Genomic DNA, 16684 nt, shown 5'->3' with positions numbered 1-16684 from the left:
TGGGGTCCCGTGTGCAGCGTTCCCGTCTTCACTACACCCATGTTTTTATCAGTCTGCACAGCTGCAGGCCAGATGTTTGACCTCGTTCACAGAACTTTGTCAGTCTGTCAGCAGCGGGACCAGAAATCCCCTCAAACTAACTCCACTGATGGGTTCAGGCCATCTCAGCGCTGATGAGTCATTGTCTCTTTAAGACATATAACCTTGGAGTGGGGGGGGGTCAGGCTCACTATAGCAGCTACCACCATGGGGAGGGTGTCAGGTTTCTAGCTACACTTATAATAAATATCTCGCTGACATAAGATGTTTTATTTTTCTGAATTTACTCCAAGTTATAACAAGGACGGTAAAACATTTACTACTTTTACATGTTTTAAACGTTTTAATCCTCTCATCAGATGTTTAATTGGCTACTTTTCTACTCTATTAGTCACTTCCTGCTTCTTTTGATGAACCATGATGTGTGTGTGTGTGAATAATTACAACCTCTGATTCACTTTTAAAAAAATGTTCTCCAATTCCAGTTAATAGTTCCACCTTTTCTGTGTCAGTTAGCTTTGGTTACGCTTTCTTTGTGTTCCTTAATCTGACTCATTACAGGCCTTTAAACTAATGAAATCACTTCACTACTCATGCTGAATAATCCCAATAATATTTGTAACTGAGTTAACTATTGTCATGCATTTCATATTTCTCCGCTGTACGATTGTCACAATATTAACATTTTCAAGTCGATACCATTACTTTTATTCGGTACTCGATACCCTTTCCAATACCACGGGGATTAAAAACCCCAAAATTTTATATAAGATTTTTTTTAAACAGAACAATGAAAAAATAATAGTAATAATAAAGAGTTGAGCAAAATGAAACTTCACTATGATATGACAAGTAAATATTAGGTGTGGTGGTGTATGTATCTTTATGTATAGTACATATTAATTTTGTGAATGAGTATCATGTCCAGATACATTTGTCTATCAATATTTGCTTTCTGAAACCATGTGATATTTAACGTGTGTCTGTTTACTAACTTACACATCAGGCCACGCATTTTACGGTGGAAAATTTGTGTGTAAATGCCTGATATTAGGGGTGGGAACCTCTGGGTACATCACAATACGATACGTGATACAAAGCTCACGGTAACGATTATCTCACAATATGACGATACTGCGATTGTCGATATATTAGTCAGAAATCAATCTATGATAATCTATGATATAACAAGAAAAAAAGATTAAATGAAAAAAAAAAAAAAAAATTTATCTCTGAAAGACAATAAATTGAAAGTGTCCTATGAACAGTGACACTATTTTAGTTAGGGATGTAATGATTCACTCAACTCCCGATACGATTTGATTCACGATACTGGGTTCACGATACGATTCTCTCACAATTTATTTTACAAAATGAGACTATAGACAAATGATGATATAATATAAAATATTCCTTTATTTTTTTCGTTAAAAAACGAGAAAATACTGGACTATTTTCCTTTTATTTTTCATTGTCAAAAGAATCCCATGATAAACTATTCAAAACAATGCAATTTAACTGAATTTAAATATAGGAATAATACAAATGAAGAAGAAGCCTATTAATTTAAATTCTGGTTCTATAGTAAACAATGCAAAACTGCATAATAGTTTCTTTTTTCTTTTTAAAAGTGCAACTAAAATGTATTTTGTGCCTTAAACAAAAAAACAGTAATTGCACTGTATTTACTTCAGATATTTGTTTGGACCAGCAGAGGGCGCTGGTATCCCAGTGGTCGGTTGGCATGCAGATATTCTTGCAGTGAAGAAGAGATGCTATGTTAGCAGTTTCTCTGAAAATTGAATCGCAGTACTTTTTTTAAACAGCAGAGTATCGATGTGAACCGTGATACCTATGAATCGATATTTAACTGCCTTACGATTAATCGTTAGATCCCTAATTTTAGTGCAACATTTCTGTAAATAAGTGTCAGCATACCAATGTTAACAAATAAGTATCTCCATAGTCCTTTATGTAAACAAAAAATAGGGTCTTTTTTACCAGTGACACTGGTGCAATGTTCCAGTAAACAATATATTGGTTCCTTCACAAACAGTGACAACATATCTGTGAAGACGTCCCTGCACATTTTAGTGAAAAAGCAGAAATGGTTTTCAAAAATAAAAAAAACCAAAATTGATAATTATCGATATGCGCAAGCATATCGATAATTGATCGTACAAAAAAATATCGCGGTATCGAGATATCATCACACTCCTACATAATATTGTCAGTAGTGGGGTCCAGTTTTTGTCATGTATCCATTTCTATTTCAGAACAGGAACTCTGTTATATTTAGTGCAATATATGATATTTCCGTCTGGTAAATGTCATTTTGTTATCTTACTTCAAAGGTTGACTGTAAATGAAGTGGATCATCTGCTAATCCCAATGTTCCTGTGTTTGTGTTCCTCAGAGATCAACAGAGTGAGGAAAGACATGTACAGTGACTCGGTGAACGGCCTCGTAGAGAGACACCCACTGGAGCTGCCTGAACCCATCGGACCCATCGTTCACCTGCAGGAAAAACTGTTTGTGCCTGTTAAAGAGTACCCAGATGTAAGTACGCTGACGCTGAAGCAACACACAGACGTGTGCACAAAGTAGCAAAGTAACACTCTCAGCGTGTCGTCTCGCCGTTGGCCATGTGCTCGGCGTTAGCGATGGAAACGTTCTTCGACTGTGTCCTACTTTCAGAAGCTGCTCACACTCACATGCTTCACACATGCACTGCTCACTTAGAGCTCCCTTTCACTGCCACTGTGTGTAGTGTGTGTGTGTGTGTTTATAGCACAGGCAGAGTTTAGTTAACGTCTGGAACGGGACATCATGGAATAAACAGTCTCGTCTGATCACGTCAGTGTCCGTCTCCACGCTACAGTCAGCAGCTCACAGTGAGGGAGGCAAGAATGGAGATGTTTAGCAGAGGATGAGACTCTCCATGCAGCCGGGGACTTCCTGGTCAGGCGGGGGTCACCTACATCCCCAGGCTGTATCATTAAGGAGCTCATGGAGCTGACTGGGAGCAGCTTTGTTCAGGCTCAGCGTTGGTTTTATCATGACCTTATTTTAACGACAATTTTATATATTTCTAGTTTCCTGCTTTAACACAATTAAGGGGTACCTGTAGTGAAAATGTATAGAACAAAAAATGTGTTTAATGTATTACCAATAAAGAAAATAACAATAAGAAAAACACATTAAAAAGACTTTTTTTTTTTTTTAGAGCGATTTCATAAATTTGGGCATAAACTATGGAGAGTCGCCATTGTGGACAGGATGTTACGCAATTTTGTTGTTTCCTGTTACGTTGGCCGACAGTTTCTGAACAATGGTGGAGTGTAAAGTTAATCGTTGCTATAACAACAAGCGGAAAACCCCACAGAAACATTTCTTTTGTGTCAAATAACAACACTAAGTCAGAGTTATCCAGACGTTGGCTCCATAATATTGGTACGCGATACACACTTACGTTTCTGTTCGGACTTAATTGAGTGATATGTGAGGGCTGCTATGCGAGGGATCTGTGGGCTAAGCTAATGGGCTAAGCTATTGGGCTAAGCTAACCAAGCCAAAGTTACGCCTGAACCCAGGCAGAAAGTCTCAATGCAGCTTGTAAACCTACTTGTTCAGAGCACTATTACGTTTCTGCGTACAGGGGATACCATGGGGGGTGTCATGGCACTAACCGCTTTTCCACATTGTTCCCTCTTACTTCCTTGTGAGTAAATGTTCATCCCGTCAATGAACAGATATCCTTCACGCAACTTTAATCGCACTTGCTAACCATATTTGTGCACTTCCAACACCTAACTACTCAGCCACGGCTCGTTTCTGCTGCTAACAACAGCTCTGTCCGTTAGGCTAATTCTGCATGCTGAGTCAGCATAGGTGATATTTAATCCACTCATAACCTGGATGCTGCACTTTATCGCCAAAGGAGTGGATACCACGGTTGCTTAGCGTCGAGAGCCAACAAAAAAAAAAAACTACACTTCCCACAATGTAAACAGGCCTGTTACGCCTCTACCTCCCACAATGCACCATTTCTTTTAAGCGACAGACAGGGTCGATCAACGAACGTGCGTAATGTCCTGACTAAAGTGGCGACAGAAGGTATAAAATCTTTCTAAAAAGTCCTTTTAATGTGTTTTAATAATTTTTTTTAAATGCACATATTTTGTTTAATGGTAATGCATTAAATACATTATTTTGTTATACACATTTTCAGATACAGATGACCTTTGAAAAAGAAAAATATATTCATTTAAGAATCAAAGAAATGACAAAAGACTAGATGAAGTGTGTTTTATTTTGGTAAATCATGCTGTTCAAGACACAATGCGATGCTTTTGGTTCAGGTTTCATTCTATGGAATTTTTTGTGTAGTTATTTTTTGGGTTGGAGTCATTTGTGTGTGCGTGCGCGTACAGACTATTTAAAGCATGCAGTCCTTAGATGACACTTGCCTTCCCTTCATTTGCCGTCCTGTGTGGCACTCTGCTTGTAACTCCGCACTGTGTTTACTAACTGTCAGGAAAGTGGTGAATTAATGAGGCTTCCCCCTGGTGGCTGAGATGAGTCACTGATTAGCTTCAGGAGGCACAAAAACACACGTGAATCTACAGCCACAAGCAAACAACCAGTTAAAAATAGACGCTATTTGAAGTGTAAAATGATTTGGCATTTTTATTATCTGTGTGATGCATTTATTGACCCCAAGAGTGCAAATTCTCATTAAGTACTGCCTAATAAATAGAACTGATGGTAACATTAAAGGGGCAGAGGGCAAATCTTGAATAAAAATGGAGAAATGGTCTTGGGTTTTTTAATGTAACAGAGAAAAAGCAGATAAATTAGTTTAATAGATTAAAAGGGTTGCCATTAGAGGGAGGACGGCAGCAGAAAGAAGACTTACTATGAATAGAAGTGAATGTTATAATGATAATTAGACTGAAGTGTTTTCTACCTTCACGTTTCCATCAATTTCCACACATGCCTCTAGAACAGGACCAGGTTGATCTCAAGTGGGCCACAGATTTCAGGAAGAATAATAACAATTTTAACATCAATTGTGCCCTAGTTTTTAATATCAGTCCCTGCTGGATGTTCACTTAAAAAAAATATTTATTTTGTAACAATTCCTTTCTTTAATTTAGAGGAATTTATTGGAAAAGTTGAGTTATTTACACAATTTGCAATTAAAAATGACTATTCATGTGATGTAAACAAAGGAAAACTGCAAACCCTTAAAAACTTTGCAGTTTCATCAAATTGGTGAATTTGAGATTTCAACAACTGGATTATTTGCTTATATATGTATTTTTATAGCTTATTTTGTGTCAAAATGCTCAATTTAGGAGTATCTACTTCTCAAAACAGCATGACAAGCCCAGTTAGATGGATTGCTTACTGTGTCCTAACCCAGATCGACCACTAAACAAGCCACACTACTGAACTCACTCACACGTGCTGTCCTTGGGAGGAGAAAAAGCCAAAATGAACCATTGTGTAAATTACCAAACAATTCAGTTGTAAATTGTTGTTAAAAGAACAAAATTTTTCTCAATAATTCCACAAAATCTCCAAATTAAATACAAATTGGTCAAAAAATAAACCAATCAATGGATATTTAAGTATCTGTCACTTATTGCTTAGATATAATTGATGTGTATATCTTTGTTTAATTCATAACTGGACGTGGGAACGTTAATATTGAAATTATTTGTTTTCCTGCCTAAAACCTGAGGCCCACTTGTGGTCGCACTGGTCTGTATTTGACCCTTTAACAAAAACGAGTTTGACACCCCTGCGTTGTATAATTTGAGTGGTGAATGCGTGATAAATCAGCACTATCACAGTAACGACTCAGCACTATCACAGTAACATAGCCTGTCTGGTTTCCACACACAGACCAAAGGTGTGTGTTTGTGTTAATCCCATCACTCTGTCTGCCCCGCCCCTCCCCCTCCCCACCCCCCTCTTCAAAGTCAGTCGTTTCCGGGTGTCGTCAGCGGTGCAGAACACTGACGCGTCGCCGTGGCGACTGCATCTTGACAGACAGCTGAGTCGCAGGCTATCTGATAACTGCAACCTTCAATTAAATGCTATCTGTAGCGCTGCTGTACTGAGCGTGTGCACTGCGCATGCACGCACGCACGCACACACACACACACACACACACACACAGACAGAAGCAGCTGACTGATGGATCAGCGTGTCATTTTCTTTGACCTTCAGGCTTCAGATAGGATGTGGGTGTGTGTGTGTGTGTGTGTCTTTTAAGTGTTTTCTTTGTTCTCTGTTTGTATTTTACAGTCATTGCTTTGTGGTATTAGAGATTAAAAGTAAAGACTACAGTGAACCGTTATGGGCGGTTCTGCTGGGTGGGTGTGAGGGGGCGTGGTCTCTGGGTCAAACCACCCGAACCAAACCAGCTGGCAAGTTCTTTCCACAGTGAAAGTGATGAGGTTAATTCCTGTGAAAGTGCCAGCTCCTGATGCCCTTTAAGTATTTTGTCTTTTTATGAGTTTTGGTTTTTAGTCTCGTTTTGTGTTTTTTCCAAAAAAGAAAATAAGTTTTTGATGGATTTTGAGGGTTTTTGTCATTTGTTTTTTGTAATGTTTTGGTTTTTATTTTGTGTGGTTTTTGTCCTTTTTTAAAAACATTTTTTAATAATTTTTTTTCAAATTTGTTGGTTTTTTGTCTTTTTTTAAAGGTTTTGTTTTTTTGTTTTTCTGGGTGGGGGGTGGACGTGGGGTTTTTGAGTTATTCAGAGTGTGGGATCTTTTTTAGCTGGGTGTCAATGATTTGATGAATGGGTGATTTTCCAGTTATTTAGTTGAATTTAAATATAGAAAACTATTTTTGTTGACAAATATGTGAGTAGATGAAACTGTGTTCATTCACACCCTCTGAATGATGCTAGTTGTTAAGTCGATGCTAATGATATGTCGTGCTGTGTCATTACACTGAAAGGCTTAGTTAGAGGTGAGACCTGCGTTCCACAGTCTGTTTTTGGTCATTTGTGATCTTTGCAAACTAACTGAAAATCTCTGTATTGTGTAGAATATTCTATGAGTCTTTTCACTCCATGGATGATGGGAGTTGTTCTACTAAAGCAGTGCACACGAGTGGCACTAATGGTCAGGAATACCTGTAGGAATATGAGCAGCTAGTTAGCGATGAGTCCAGTACAATGGATCGTGAGCTGAGCAGCTCAAAGCCAATCAGACGATGCCGCTGTGACGTCACCAATTTGTCGGTCACATCAGTTCCATGTAAACTAATCTATTCTTCTCTGAAGAATTTGTTTCTTAACAAGAAAATATGATTGTTTGCTTCATGGTGGGGCTTTCACTGCTTTATTAAACTTTTGTAAACATATTGTTCTTAACTCTGAGGGTGAATAAAAACCGTTTTAATGTTTCTGCTCACTTTCCAGTTTTGCGTTTGTTTATCCACAACTTCAATAAGTTTGCACGAGTTCTGTGACTCACATCAACCAAACTTTCAGCCAACATCAATCTCTACGCTTTCCATCTCATCATCCTCGCTTTGTATTTTCAGCCTCCCTGCAACCCCCGAAATAAACCCAAACAGAATTATCAAAGGAGTTATGGATTAGGTGCTAAATGCTGCATGTGCTGAATAGAGCTTTGAAGTCTACGGGGCTTTGAGGCAAAAATGTCACCAGTGGAATACAAGTAGTACACTTTTTGCTCTTTTACCACCTCATGTCCTCCGTCCGTCCTGTTGATCGCACGTCCCTTAGACGCACTCACTGCGTACTAAAGGGTTCACGTGTTGATGGGGAGATAAATGAGTGAATATATGAAAGCTGGTTGTGTGACAATAAAAACGAGAGAGAGAGAGACTAGGGTTAAGTAATATATCGAGAAGTTACAATTTAGCCTGTAACGATATATTTTATTTTATAGTAGGGCAGGGAGTTTAAAGGTGCAGTCTGCAACTCTTATAAAAGTAACTTTTTGTCATATTAGCTAAACCTGTCACTATGTAAGGACAGATTTACATGAAACTAGTAGTTTGTGTGGAAAAAAAAAACAGACTCATTGAGCCCCGCCCCCTGCTGCTCCTGCAGCCTTTGGCAGATTGCCAGAATGCACCGCGGCCGCGCAAAAGAACCAATCAGAGCCAGGATTGTGTTTGATGGACTGTCTGACAGCTGTTGCACACAGGCCCCGCCCCTTTCACAGTGCTAGAGCGGAGCGCCATCTTTTTACAGTGTATGGTCTGGAGGAGTAGAAGATGGAATTAGTGACTTTTCAGCTTGAAAGATAATTACTGCTGCTTGATTTAATTATGTTTGATTTGTAATTGTTTCACTAGAACTCTGTGGTGCATGTGTTGTTTGTGTGCGTGCAGCAGCCTCCGTGTGGGCTGCTGTAAGTGACACTGAGTTGTTGCTGCTGCTGCTGAGATGTGTGAACATTGAGAAAGAGAGAAGTGCTGCAGTAATATGCTTTGAACAAAGCATGTTATATTACTGTGATGTTGCTGTCGGACTAACGTTCGCTTGTTAGCTCCTCTGAGGGAGGGACTTTGGAAAGTTTGAAAGCAGGGCAAGAGGGCAGCGGGGAGAGAGGGATCTGAGAGTTGCGGACTGCACCTTTAATGCATCAATTGCAATTAATTAATTACAGAAAAATACACTTAAAAAATGTAGTTAACAGATTTTTTTTTGCAAACAAACAGCGTGGAACCTTTCTTATATCAGACATCACATTGTTAGTGATGGAAATAATTAACATAATTTTGTTGTTTAAGGTTATTTATTGTTTTAAGTGATTCAGTCATATACCAAAATCCATTTAAATTGGAAAAATGTTGCTTCGCATGTCAAATATTATGTGATTAATTTAGATGAATCAAGATTAATTATAAAGTCTCTAATTAATTAGAATTTTTTTAATTGAGTCCCAATATCTTTTGTATTAAAATACTTGTTTTAGGAGTCGCTGCTTTTGTTGCTTCTCAGAAAAACATTTAAAACAGTCACTCACACGTGCTGTCCCTTAGAGGAGAAAAAGCCAAAATGTGCCTGTGTGGCATTTTGTATCAGCGTATTTAACCCAGGATTCTGGTAAGACTTAAAGTTAAAAATATCAAGATTTATGTTGTATAACCCCATTTTGAGTAAAAATATCTAGATATGAGTTTTGGTTCATATCGTCCAGCCCTAGCCGACAAAAGCAGGAAGACAGAAAAACACGTGCTTTGTGTTTTTCATCTTCATCTAGTACGAAGGTTCTGATTACAGACAGACCGAGTAAGTTTCTTGGTGGAGTTTTTTGTACATTATCCACCCACAGAAAGGAGAAACGGTCGGTATTTATTTTGTAGATAAAGGTTGAAGTTATGTTTATGCAAAGATAAGACGTTAGTATCTGGTGGTTTGATGAAACTACATTCCTCTCTGCTTTTCCCTACGTTGCACTGGATGAACTCTCCCTTATATCAACCCAGCTAGACTGACTAATAAGACATTGGTATTCTCCTCCCAACCTGGTCCCAGCTTTTTGATAAGCCTCCTGCACTCGCAGGCACAACTCTCAGCATGAACTCATTTCCTGTCGGCCCAACACCACAAAAACCAACAACATCAAAACGTACAATTGTTCTCCGTCTGTGAGCATCGTCACAGCAACTGTTGTTTGTCAGTCCACACACACCAGTCCATGAGAGTTTCTACTATACTCAAACACACCCTGGTGCAGACTTGCAGCAGAACTTGCCTGTGGACTTATGATAGCTGTGGCTAAACAAAGTGTTTCTCAAATGGGGGTACGTGTACTCCGAGAGGTACGCGATAGCACTACAGGGAGTACTTGAAAAAGAGAGAGAGAGTAGAAAATCAACAAATAAATTGTCAGTCTTGGTCCCACTTTAGACGTGATATGACTGGAAATGCTAAAAACTATAGAAGTCTATTCAGGAGTCACTAAATCAGTGTTTTTCAACCTTGGGATCAGAACCATAGACTGTAAAAAGAATGGATGATACGCATGCAGAAAAGTAGAGGTGTGGCTTCTGGTAGATTGGGAGAGGCAGTGGGAGGAAGTGGAGCTGTTTAGGGCGGGACAATCGAGACGTTTCTCAGAAACTCCAGATAACAGCTTTAAGTAAAGCAACAAACGAGCAATAGAAGCTTAAACCTAGTCCCATTATTGACATTTTAAAGTTCTCTCTCTGTGTGTCAGATTTCATGCTGCCCCGATGTTTCCAGACAAAGTATAATGTCCATTTTTCTTGGCTAAGACTCTTAAAGTCCCTGTAAAGCAAAAATAAATGTGTGTTATGAGTTTGTCACACTACAGAAATGTGTCATTGACCACTGAGCCAAATTTGAAAGATGAAAACAATGTTAAGTATGTAAAATTAGGTCTCAAAAACAAGCACTTCTCTCTGCTTTGAGATGCTGGGGGCGTGTCAGTTAAAGGTGCTGGAACAACGCCCACGCGAGGAAAGGGCATCGCCTACATCTAATAACTTAATGGGAAAGCCACTCTCGCGTCGATGGTGCTTCCAAAAATGCTTGAATTGGGCCAAATAAGGTATCAGCAGAAACGTCTGCTCTGCCCGAGTCGAGGAGCAGAGTCAGGACTGCGCCCGCTAGAGGCAAAAAAAAAAAACAAAATTGCTGGAGGCTGCGGAAGTTTGTTGTGCTAATGATGGCTGTGTTACGTAACGCGGCTATGATTTCTGTCCCGCCCATTAAATCCTGAACACAAACTTGAAACAGATTTTGAAGCCTACTTCCAAAATTACATTCTAAATGGTTGAATGGCTTTTTACAAGTTTTAAGGAAATACATTTATGATCAATTTACTGTACAGCGTCTTTAAGCTTGCACAAAAAAATGTTTTATCCATGTTGGATGGTTACCACAGATGGTATTTTACCAATGCCTTTATACTATAGAATAACGAAGTAGGTTTTTGGTTAAATATCCTGAAAATTGAAGCAATAAGTGCAAATTCGTCTATAGAGCTCAGTGTTTTTCTTACATTTTGAGGCATTTTGTATAACATTCAGTGAGTGAAATTAAATATGAAATATGGTACAGTATGCACTACAGATGTAACGATTAATCGTAAGGCAGTTAAATATCGGTTCATAGGTATCACGGTTCACATCGATGCTCTGAAAATTGAATCGCAGTATATTTTTTAAACAGCAGAGGGCGCTATATATTTATCCCTTCTCTTGTCCAGAAGTGTAGGCTGCGGGCGGAATCCACTACTACTTTCTTTCTGGCTGCCTTCTACTCTTAAACATGTTCATAAATGATTCCTTACCCCTTTAGCACCGAAAGAATATCTTTAATATTACGTTAATATCTGTAAAAGTCATGATTTTTATTAGCTCTGTCTGCTAGCGCATAGCATCTCTTCTTCACTGCAAGAATATGTGCATGCCAACCGACCACTGGGTTACCAGCGCCCTCTGCTAGTCCAAACAAATATCTGACATAAATACAGTGCAGTGACTGTTTTTTTTCTTTTAAATTCCAATTGTTAAGGCACAAAAATTTTTTTAGTTGCACTTTAAGAAGAAAAATAACTATTATGCAGTTTTGCATTGTTTACTATAGATCCAGAATTTAAATTAATAGGCTTCTTAATTTGTATTATTCCTTTATTTATTTCATTCAAGATTTATTTTTAGTTAAATTGCATTGTTTTGAATAGTTTATCATAGGATTCTTTTGACAATGAAATATAAAAGGAAAATAATACAGTATTTTCTAGTTCCCCCCCCCCCCAAAAAAAGGAATATTTTTCAGTCATCATTTGTCTACAGTCCCATTTTGTAAAATAAATCGTGAATCGAATCGTATCGAGAGTTGAGTGAATCGTTACAACCCTAGTATACTGAGTGCTTGAGTGTGTACACATGCCTGTGAGTGCCTCACACCAGCCCGTTTTTCGTGTGTTTCCACTCTTAGACGGAACAGTTTGACTCTAAGAGTAAAATCATGTAAATCTTTTTATAATGGTTCTCTTTAGCTGCTGAAAACACAAGATGCCCATCACGTTTGGCCTTTTCCTCGCCCGCCTTTCTCAACCTGTTTCGCTTCACAGGTCACATTGTTAGAAGAACAAGGAGTGAAAGAGAGCAAAAAGCCCTTCTTTCTAACACGTAGATGCTTTTCTCTCTTTGGTTTGTTGTAGTCAAAGCTGGGTTTGTAATTCTTTCTCTGCTGTGTGTGTTTTAATATATTCACAATGTGCAAGTCTGAGGGGATTTAGACTGATGGAAGGATTTGAAGCCTGTTTCATTGGGAGCTTTTTGTAATAAAAGAAAATTTAAATGAGTCGTTCTTTTCATAAATATTGATTGTATGAATATTATCTTTGTTACACTGCCAGTTCTTTCCATGAAAGCTGGTTCTGTAAATGCTGCTGGAATGAGCTCAAAAGAACCACACAAAGAATCTGAGCTTTTGGCTGGAAATTAAAAAAAAAAAATGCCTTGATTATGGGCGGGGCTCCTGGAGCAGTTAAGACACGCCCAGTTTATATTATAAAATCTCCAAAGAACAATCTATGCAATGCTAACTAGCTACTCAATACTCAATATACCTCTCTATTCACTATTCTGTCAGTCCAACCTACTCGCCACAGATTGTAGAGCCCACTGGTGATGATTTTTATAGAAGGGGCGGAGCAGATGTTAGAATCCACAAAAATGTTACAAACCTCCATTCTTAGCAACGTTTGATTGTAATAAATGAGTTTCAACTAGTAGAGGGCAGTCATTCTTACATTTTTACACCAAAATACTCTAATTTTAATAATTTGACCACCATAAAATGTCAAAGTTTGACCACAATAGATGCACAATGTGACTTCATGCCAAAATGCATTTGTTTTCAATAGTTAAAAGTGGTTTTAGGCTTTAGTTACCCTGGGGTGTGCATTGCCATGAATGTCACGATACGATCCGTCCCGATACTAAACAATATGATATACATCACATTATCAATGTCAATAATTACAAATTTCACCTCTACAAGTACAAAAACGATATGAAATACAATTAATTAATTTTTTTCAAACTTGCAACAACAAGTAAATAGTAACTACCGGTAACTGTAAAATATCAAAAAACAAGTGGTGTGTTTATCAAACTGTTAAATTACATTTTTCAAACAAGTTAAGATCTTAAATTATTATTATTATTTTAAACTGCATACATTTATAAAAGTGCCCAGTATGTTTTATGAAAATAAAGTGCAATTAAATGTTTTTTTTTTTTTCTAAAAAAAACATGTTTAAAAAAAATTGATTTTGATATTTTTTTTGGATTGATAACGATAATCGCTCTGTGAAATATTGCAGAATTAATTTTTTTACACCCTTAATAATCACTGTTTAATTTTGACACTAATGCAAGCTGCAGCATCACACGTTTATCAGCGTCTTTGCTGTCTGACTGACAGTTATTCATGTGTGCTTTAGGCTACGTACAGTGTGTGTGTTTCAGTGCTGTCGGAGTTCAGGTGTCCTTGCATTCCTCAGTTTGACACACACACACACACACACACACACACACACACACACACACACACCAGTTTCTTTGATTCTCGTAAACCAAACCGACAGTGTGTGGCGTCATGTCTCCGTTAGCTACCGTCAGTGTTACAGTGTCTCTGCAACCACGGGGCGTGTCCCTCCTGTTGGACGTGTCAGCAGATGTCGTCTGGCCCTCGGACGGGGACAAAACAAACAATAGTCAGTAGTTTCTGATCATGCTCACTGATGTTTGTTAAAGTTGTTTAGAGGAAATACGTCAGCATGCATTGAATGAGTTAATGTAGTTGTGACTGTTCTGTTTGGCCTTTAGGCAGGCGGTGCAGTGGAGTGCATGAGCAGATGTGACTGCGTTTAAGAATTTAATGCAGCAGCGTCTGGGCTCGTTGCAACGACCCAGGAGACGGATAGTTGTGCCCGTGATTGTCAAGGAAAGCTTTCTGCTTTTCCACAGAGTGTCTGAATATTTCAGGTTTGGGATTTTTTGCTCCAGTATGAAGAACTGACTTTAATGGTGTCGGGAGACGTCTTCCCCATCATTCTGTTCTGTCTAGCAGCTGCTGCACGCACTGTTGAACCACGGGTGGTTTTGTTTACCTCCTTTCACATCACTGTTCTCCTTTCCTTCTGTTAGCGTTTTGCCTGCAAATTGTGGCAGATTTTTAAAGTTCCACTGTAAAACTGTTTCAGAGTGTGTGGTGTAATGTTGACACTTGCCTTTTTTTATTTAAAGCAGAATCTTTAAATTGCAACACAAGTCCTAATATTTCCACATTATCTCACCACAGAGTTCACATTCTTTCTTTATTTTCCCGTACAGTTGAGTCATGTTTATATTTTAAATGGTGTACGTGAGCAACAGGAATGAACACTAAAGTGTACTGATGGTATTAAAATGGTGGTTCTCAACCTTTGGGTCAGCACACCCAATTTGGGGGTCATGATACACTGGGAGGTGGTCGCCAGATGCCTTCAACTAACTAATAATATTTTTTTTAACAATTTGTGCCTATTTTTGCTTGTTTTTATTGTTTACTACACCAAACTTGCCATATTTTAAACGTATTTATTCAAGCTTTTTCTTGGCATATTTTTGTTTTTTAATGCATTTTTTAGGGGATGTAGACGATTAATCGTAAGGCAGTTAAAATCGATTCATAGGTATCACGTTGATATCGATTTAATGATAATTGAATCCGCAGTACTTTTTTTTAACCCAGCAGAGGGCGCTCATCCGGAAGTGGTTGCGGCGGCGGAGCCTGCTAATACTTCTTTCTAGCTGCCTTCTACTCTTAAATATTTAATAAATGATTCATTACCCCCCTTTAGCCAACCGAAAGAATATCTGTAATATTACTTGAATATCTGTAAAGAAAAGTCACGTTTTTCTATTAGCTCTGTCTGCTAGCGGATAGCATCTCTTCTTCACTGCAAGATATCTGCATGCCACCGACCACTGTGTTACCAAGCGCCCTCTGCTGGTCCAAACAAATATGATGTAAATCAGTGCAATGAGCATTTTTTTTTTTTTTTTTAAAGTCCAATTGTTAAGGCACAAAAAAACATTTCAGTTGCACTTTTAAAAAGAAAAAGAACTATTATGCAGTTTTGCATTGTTTATTATAGAACCAAGAATTTAAATTAATAGGCTTCATTTCATTTGTATTATTCCTTATTTATTTATTCAAGATTTATTTTTAGTTTATATTGCATTGTTTTGAATAGTTTATCAGGAATTTCTTTTGACCATGAAAAATAAAAGGAAATAATACAGTATTTTTGTCTGCAGTCCTATTGTTGTAATGAAAAAATCGTGAGAGAATCGTATCGGGAGTTGAGTGAATCATTACATCCTAGCATTTTTACTACATTACTTGAGCACTTATAAACACTTTCCACCTAATGTTGCACATGATGACCCATTATTGGTCAGTTTTACACCTCTTTTCACCATATTTCATGTTTAGTTTTGCCAATTTAACCACAATTCCATATGTCATGCCCATTATTGCCAGTATAGAGCTAAGTCGTTCCAATATTGTCACTTTGAAAACCCTTTTTTTGGCCACTTTTTCTGTTTGTTTCTGTCTATTTGCAACTTTTAACCAATTTCTCTCTCTCTCTCTTTTTTTTTTTATAATCTCATTTCATCATCTTTTCCACCATTTTGGTCACTTTTAACCCATTTTATTTCTTATTAAAACAAGGATTTACATCTTTAAGATGACTATATACTATGGTGTCACTATAATAATAATAATAATAAACGTCTTGGATAACAGTGGCTATTATTGAGATGAATAAATAAATGTCGTTATCACAGATTCATAGAACAATGGACCATCATTTTGCTGACTTTATGAATGGACCCAAAAAAGCTCTCCTCTTTATTCCCCCTTATAGATGACATCTTATTTTGGGGGGGTCGAAGGCTGAAAAGGTTGAGAACCTCTGGTTTAAAAGAGACTCATCGATTGTGTTCTTGAGCCAAAAACAGTCATGAATGTCTCTTCTTTTCACCTTTCCAGTACAACTTTGTGGGGAGAATCCTTGGCCCTCGGGGTTTAACAGCCAAACAGCTGGAAGCAGAGACGGGATGCAAAATCATGGTGCGAGGCAAGAGCTCCATGAGAGATAGAAAGAAGGTAAGAAACCTGCTGACATGAATGAATACATGAATGAATGGATGTGAATTCCAGTCCAATAAGCAATGATTCCCATAAACGGTGCAGAGTAGTTCCCCCAATCTGCCCTGAAACGTTCTTACGTCCCCGTAGTTGTCAGGTGCTTGTCATGCCATCACCGTAGAACCACAAGGTTGAAACAAACGCGCACACACACACACACACCTGTTGGCTGCTCTCTGACATCTGATCACGTTGGTGGCAAATAGCTGTGCAGTGGAAAGTACAGAGGCTAGTAGACAGGAGGTGGTCCAGGCCAAGGGCAGCTGCTATTTCTGGACCCACTGAAGCTACACACACTAAAAAAGCTAATGATGTACATCATGAAAAGAAAGTTGTACAAAAAACCCCTTCAACTCATGTGATTTTGTGTATTAGTTCAACATGGCACAAAGAAGGATT

General features: G+C 38.2%; 1 protein-coding gene across 4 annotated transcripts in view; it reads left to right on the top strand.

The window, feature by feature from the left end:
* The window catches only part of qkia (QKI, KH domain containing, RNA binding a), a 105768-nt gene that overhangs the window by 33617 nt on the left and 55467 nt on the right, over nt 1-16684 (top strand). For all 4 annotated transcript variants that reach the window (XM_028437154.1, XM_028437156.1, XM_028437152.1 and 1 more), the window contains exons 2-3: nt 2456-2598; nt 16127-16243. In XM_028437154.1, the coding sequence (XP_028292955.1) occupies nt 2456-2598; nt 16127-16243 (260 nt within the window). The remainder of the gene's footprint in view (nt 1-2455; nt 2599-16126; nt 16244-16684) is intronic.

The sequence above is a fragment of the Gouania willdenowi genome, chromosome 22 (assembly GCF_900634775.1).
Source record: "Gouania willdenowi chromosome 22, fGouWil2.1, whole genome shotgun sequence".
NCBI lineage: Eukaryota > Metazoa > Chordata > Actinopteri > Blenniiformes > Gobiesocidae > Gouania > Gouania willdenowi.
Note: the sequence above shows the minus strand (reverse complement) of the source record. Positions and strands in the feature narration are given on the sequence as shown.